The sequence below is a fragment of the Gavialis gangeticus genome, unplaced genomic scaffold (assembly GCF_001723915.1).
Source record: "Gavialis gangeticus isolate Ggan-Ray unplaced genomic scaffold, GavGan_comp1, whole genome shotgun sequence".
Taxonomy (NCBI): domain Eukaryota; kingdom Metazoa; phylum Chordata; order Crocodylia; family Gavialidae; genus Gavialis; species Gavialis gangeticus.
In genome coordinates this window covers 23,210,702-23,217,710 of record NW_017729009.1, presented here as the reverse complement: position 1 = coordinate 23,217,710, position 7,009 = coordinate 23,210,702, and the positions used below count along the sequence as shown (strand labels likewise).

Genomic DNA, 7,009 nt, shown 5'->3' with positions numbered 1-7,009 from the left:
GGGGGGGGGGGGGGGGGGGGGGGAGGAAGAGGGGAGGTCATCACCTCTGCTCCAGGTTACTCAGCACCACCGCACCCCCACTCTGTGGCTCTTGAACTTCAGTGGAGGATCAGATGTGGCTCCCAGAGTGAGTAACTCTGGTCACCCCTAGACTCGAAGCTGGGGGGTGCTCCAGCAAGCCTTCCCTTCCCTTCAGTGGTGGCTGGAAGGCTGGAGGGAAGCTGGGAGAGAAGCACTCCAAGATGAGGGGGGGAGGCATGGCCAGGCCCCAGCAGGCCCACTGAGTATGATTTGGGGTGCAGGGGTTAAACTTCCACCCTGGTCTGCATGGACCCCAGCTGTGGTGTGCCGGGGGGGGGGCATTGGGAGGGGTAAAGCAGCCCCAGTCAAGCTTTTTCCCTGCTCCCTGCTGGAGAGGAGGGAGGTAGGGCATGGCCAGACCCAGGCCTGGACCAGCATGTTGAGGCAGAGGGGTTAAGACCTCTTCTCCCACCCACATGGGACTCCAGCCAGCGTTTGCTTGGCAGGGGAGCAGCAGCCCTTGCCCGGCTTCTCCCCACTTGCACTCAGGCAGAGGGAGCAGGGGGCATGGCCAGACATCAGCCCCAGGCCCTGAATCGGAGGAGATGGAAATGGATTTAAAACCCTTTTCCCACCTGCACGGGACCCCAAACATGGTCTGCTTGGCAGGGGCACAGCAGCCCCTGCCTGGCTTTTAAAACCTCCCTCCCCTCCACCTCAGCATGCCAGCCCCAGCTGGTGTCTGGCCACGGTCCTCCACTCTGGTGGCAAGCATGGAAAAGGTTGTCAGGGGCTGCTCTGCCCTTGCCAGGCAGACGCCAGCTGGGGTCCCGTGAGGATAGGACAGGGGGTTTAAGGCCCACTTTGCCTCACTCTGTCAGCTTGGCCCACGGTCTGGCCACCCCACATCCCAACAGTGAGTAGAGGAAAAGCCTGTGAGGGCCTACTCCGCCCCCAACAGGTAGACCTCAGCTAGAGTCTGGAGCCAGGTTTCCCACCCCCACCCCCTTTTCAGCCAGTCAGAGCAGTGATAGTGCTCCGGCTAGGGCGAGGCCAACCCCACTTCTGTGGAGCAGACAGCACAGCCCAGCACAGGGCTGCAAAGCATTCTGGGATGCTGGGGGACTGTGAGTTAACTTGGACCATGAAGGGATCTGGGAAAGAAGTTCCATAAACCGGTTTGACCTAAATCAGTTAAGTCTAATACTACATTCAACCAGGTTCATCTTAAATCACTTTTGGCCATTTTGAAAGCAGTTTATGTGCACAGAACAGAAGTTCAGTTACTGGTTTAAACTGTTTTCTGGTCACTTAAACCAGTTTGTGTGTAACACCCAGTCTACTTAGGGGTAACACTGGATCATACGCTTTGTTACAGAAAGCACATATTAAATACCAAAGCCCAGGTCAACACACAAAACAACATTCTGCTTAAGCTTGCAAATTCCAGTTGGGGAGCACATCCATTCACCCAACTCACTACTCCCGTAGCACTTTGTTTCTCTATGGCTAAATATGTCTGCACCACCTGGGGATGCTCGAGTCACAGAAAACATATTAACATCGCCCTAAATGATACACACAGAATTAAAACAGGCTGCCTAAAACCCATCCCTGTTCTCTGCCTATACACACTATCTGGCAGAGCACCCCTTTACATCAGGAGGACAGTAGCAGGCAACATTAACCAGCAGGTATAAGAGTCAGACAACTGCCACCCACTATATGGACATCAACCAGTGGACTATAGCCTCACATCGAGAAGTAGCTTTTTGTCATCTGCCATACCACTGACCATATCACCAGAATGAGCCAGAACTACCCTTTGGCAAAAAGCATGGAAGAAACTAGGTGACTAAGCTGTTGAATGCAGCTGGCTAGGAATTACTCCCAGTGAGGAGTTAGCATTCAGCTCCAATTACAAATGGCATACATGGAGGAGCCTGAACAGATTGAAGTGGGGCTTGGAAAATGCAACTCTTTCATGAAATCATTGGGGTGCACCACTAGAGATTTTTGGGACCAATACCAATTTTTATGGAGGCACATTGGCCGATACCAATCCAATTTCCAAAAGGGAAGGGGCACAGAGGAGAGGGAGCAGACTGAGGTCCCTTCAGTGAGGGAGGGAGTGGGGCTGGGGCAGAGCAGGGTGTGGGTTGGAGCCATGGCTCATCCAGGGAGTGCGGGGAGGGGACGGGGGTGACACGACTCCTGTCACTGCATGCACCCCAGAAGGGCATGGGGGGTGTGCCCCAGATCTGCACAGGGTGGGGCAGGGCAGGGCAGGGTGCCTCTGTGGGCTAGGGCTGTGCTGGGTTGCGCTCAGGGCAGGTGGCGGTGGTGCTGCGAGGGGACTTTGTGGGGGGCTACAGCCAACCCAAAATTCACCATAGCCCCCCAACCCCCCCTCCCAGCATCCCTGCCCCGAGTACAGCCCGGCCCAGTCCTGCCGGGAAGAGCCCTGCACAGCCTGCAGCAGCAGCCCGCCCTGCTCTGCGCAGATCTGGAGGGCATATGCCCCCCAGCCCTCTTGGGGCACATGCAGCAACAGGAGCTGCCCCCCCACCCCTTGGACAAGCCACAGCTCCAGCCTGGGCCCCACCCTGGCTGGACAGCACTTGCCCCAACCTCAGCCCCACTTCCTCCCTCACCAGGGGCCTTAATCTACCCCTCCTCCCCCACGCCCCTTCTCTCCCACCACAGCAGACTTCCCAGCTGCACACAGCTCTCCATGCTGCCAGGCTGTGCTCCTTGCTGCCTAAGCACTGCGCTGCAGCTGCACACATGCAGAGAGCATTTGTTGGCTATGTTATCAGCCACATCAGGCCAATTTCCGATACAGTCAATTTTCTTTATATTGGTGCTGATCTGATATCGGACTGATGTATCAGTGCACCTGTAGAAATCACTGGGGCCTCTATACAACCGACCAATGTGTTTGTCAAGAGAAGCAAACCATGGAGCATCTCCTGAGATGCCCTGTAGCACCACAATGCACCTCACAACATCTGGCAACACCAACACCAGAAGCAGTAGCCTGTGCAGAATATTAGGAACAGACCATATAGAAAGACTGGCTTGGAGACACAATGAAGAAAACACAGGCATAATAAAGGCAACAATATTTGGAGAGTCTAAATATGTTCTTGTACTCCTAACAGTGACAGGCATCTGCAATGTCAGTCACTGAAGTATATTACTTTATCTACGCCACATTCTCTTACATACAATTTCTTTATGCCAAATTATATTAGACTACTACTTTTCTATATTTCTGTACCTTCGGTAAAAAACAAAACAAAAACACCTTTCACAGATTACGAAAAAAAATAATTCTTTATTAGAACAATTACCATTTGGGATGGGAAAGTTTCAACAACATTAATTCAAGTCATATGCTTCCACAACATTCATATTTTAAAGACCAGCTCTGATTAAAATGACAACTGTGCAAAAGTGTCCTGAAGAAAATTCCAGCCCTGATTCTGCAGTTACAGAGTGCCAGACTCTTTTACGTACACAAAACATGCGCTTATAAGGCATCCCTCTATCACAAAGGTCTCCTTAGCTGTATCTGATTGGGACCTAAACTCAATCTTGATCAACTGTGGTGATGCAAGGAAACAGAACAATATCTTGATTTTGAGGTATCAGACTGAGTTGATTTTTGACAGGCACTTTTCAGAGTGTGGTGTTAAGCTTGTATAGATTTGCTTTATTTGTCAATTAGTAGAATATATTTTTTCATCAAATGTCCTACCTAGGCTTAGAAACCTTTAAGAGGTATTTCCAACAAATCACAAATTCCATTTTTACTATGCTTCTCAGGGACTTTGCTGACAAGCAACAGTCCTTGGTGTCTCTGATGCACAGAGATCTTCCTCATTTCATTCAGTTTTTGAAAAAGCGTTTGCAGAGAGTACTTTCCCAGTGTTACTGTCAAATTGTATATGGTCATCCTTCCCTCTGTAAACAGAGCTACACTGGGCAGGATGTTTTCTGTTTCAAGCCCTATTGTTTCTAAATGAAAGTGCCCCAGCAATGAGAAGGAAAGCACTTTACAAATAAGACCTTTATCATGAAACAAGGTTGGTGCAAGAGAACTCCCATTCCTGCAGTACCCAGATGCAGAGGTCCAACCACATAGTCCAGTTGCAGAATTGGTGATACAGTGATTCATTTATCTTTTGTCAACAGGGAAGGACTGGAGACAAGATGCCAGTTTTGCATTTCAAGGGAACCATTAAGATGTGTCTGAACATCAAAATGAAGTGACCATGTGACTTAATACTGCAACTCTCCTGATCTCATTCCCCACTAAAGCTTTTCTCTTGTCACTTGCTGCATCATTTCTGCAAGGCCACTGGAAGCTAATGGGCACAGAAAGCTTCCTGTATTACACACATAGCTTTGGGAGTATGAACTATTCAGGGCAGAGATCATGCCTTTGCATGTGTTCTGTGACGTCTTTGGCACGTTTTTCCATATGGTCATTAATATGACTGCATGTCACAGCTTGTTTTGACTCAAGATATGACACCCTTGGGAATTCAGACACGAGCTAGACACCATCAGCATTTTGATGTCAATCAACACCATGTCCCCTTCTCAACTGACATGGATGAAGCAGTAGCTATCAGTGTCATGGCTAGATCAATATTTTAAAGTGAAAAATCTGGCTAAAATTCAACAGAGACTAAAGCGAGGTAATGCTTGAGGACAAAAAGTGGTGTGGATAATATACCCATTATTGAAGGCATACAGCGATAGAATTCAGAAGTCATCCGTGATTGTACATGCAAAGGTCAGTGATCAAGAGTGGTTACTGCCCTCATCAGCTTATTAAGAAGCCACATCAGGGAGAACCAGGCATCTTCATTTCCTAACAGCTTCTTCACTGGGTTTCCTTAGAAACTGATCTGGTGCGACTCTTCACTGCTATGGGATATGGCTACTGCCCGACTCCAATGGAAAAGGTCAGTAACAGACCTGCCTCCCGCCACCTACTTTAGCTGCATGTATTTCAAACAATTCTAGATCTGAATATTTGCACATCAAACTTTTTGTTCCGGTCTCTGAATGCACGAACAATCACCTTTCACCCCATGTCCTTGCCCAAGAGTAACAGTCTGCTTGCATGTCTATTAGTGTTTAGCTACGTTTAATCATTATCATTGATTTATACTGTAATATCATGAAGGACCTGGGCCCCACTGGGTTAGACACTGTGGGCAGGTAATCCCGTCTTTTAAAAGTCTTGTAAACTAAGTAGTGGTTATGACCATATTAAAACAGGGTCATCCAGAAATTGTTCTAGCTATCGTTGGGATTGGAGGGGATGGGCAAGTAGGGGTAGGCAGAGGCACTCCCTATTATTATTCTTGCAGATCTGCCTAGGAAGCCAAGTAATGGATGTGGACTCCAGTCTGCATCTGCTAACATTTTCCCCCTTTTCATCCCACTAGTTTGGAACAGATTCTTTAGTGCCAGGGTGCGTGAGATAGATGGTAGAGCAAGGACTGTCTGGCAGGTTGTTTTCTCTCTAGATTTATAACACTCGGGTTTAGTTTTGCTTTCCTTGCATGCTTTACCTACACACCCGTTAACACATTAAAGAGAGATCTGATAATCCTGGTAAATAAGTCATTTTTCTGGGAGTACCACTGCCTTAAAAATTGATCTGCACCAGTACAAAGAAAAATAAGTCTCAAATCATTACAATCAATGCTGCAGTACAGCTCCCTGTCAACAGTTCCTGCTAGCACAAGCACCACCTCTGTGACAGATAACCAGTTAGAGCTCCAGAGCCAGTGAACTAGAGCTTAGGTTACACCAGGGTGATTGCTGTCAGCCACTGCTAACAAAGCAAACTACAGCAGAAAAACAGAGAGGGACCTATAGAGACTGTAAAGCCCTATAAGAAAGTACATCAGCTAAGCAGCATCAAGGATGACCTCATGGCTTCATAGCATAAAAAAGATCAGAGAGAGATAACTGAATGTTAAGCAGCAGCTATTTTACCCTGTGAAACACCCGTCCAGCTGTCCTAGCAGATGATAAGCCTGGCTGCAGTAGGTCTCATCCTCAGTGGTGAGCTGTCATGGACATTATTATATCCATATGCTAATTGACTATACAACAGAAAAGGTACTAATTAAAAGAAAGCGTCATGTTGCTCAACAACTTCAGCTCAAGGAACCCAAATCAAAACGAAACGATGACACGCCACATACAACAAGACCGCCTTCCTTATTAAAGAAATCATTATTTCTTCGGACATGGTGGCTTAAGAGTCATTCACCTGGTATAAAAACAGAATAGGCTCCAGTAACAACATTACTTCCCAGGCAGCAAACCAGGATTGTACACACAGGGCTGGTATGTCCGGCTAGTCTGGTTAGAAATATATATATATATTTTTACTTGAATATTACAATCCCCAGTTATACGGGTATAAAGGCGCTTGCATCACGACGGCTTCCTTCCCTTTCTCCACGGGCATCCCCGAGCTAACCCAGTCAAGCCCCTGCCCACCTTTTGAAGCCAGCAATTCCCCACTCCTTGGGGCAGCAGTGTATGAGCCATCCTGGGCCTCAGCAAGCAGCACAACCCCCCAGGACCCGCGGCTGGCATCTGGAGAAAGCCCTCGGCGACACAACGACATGGTTCGGAGGAAGAAGATGGTGCATCAGGCATCAAAACCTGCTCGGAGCGATGGGGACACAGCGCACAGCCCTCCCCAACCCGTCAGGAAATACAAAGGATGAGGGCTCCGGTAACTCTCAGCCCATCCGGGGACCCGTCTGCGCGGCCTGACTCTCCAGCGAGACCTGCCCCTCGCCGGGTGGGCCGGCTGCTCCCCGCCGGGCTCCGGCTTGGCGAAAGCCCGGGGGCAAGCGGGGCTGCCGGGGAGCCGGGCTGGGCGTGCCGCTCGCCATGGCGGCGGGAGCAACCTGTCAGCTCCCCCCGGGGACAAAGGCGGCCG

The 7,009-nt window shown here is 49.3% G+C and overlaps 1 protein-coding gene across 1 annotated transcript in view; it reads right to left on the bottom strand.

Moving 5' to 3' along the window:
- The window catches only part of ATP9A (ATPase phospholipid transporting 9A (putative)), a 127,543-nt gene extending 120,855 nt beyond the window's left edge, over positions 1-6,688 (bottom strand). Inside the window, exon 1 of the mRNA XM_019509770.1 lies at positions 6,459-6,688. Coding sequence (XP_019365315.1) covers positions 6,459-6,688 — 230 coding nt within the window. The remainder of the gene's footprint in view (positions 1-6,458) is intronic.
- Between the last annotated feature and the right edge of the window lie 321 nt (positions 6,689-7,009).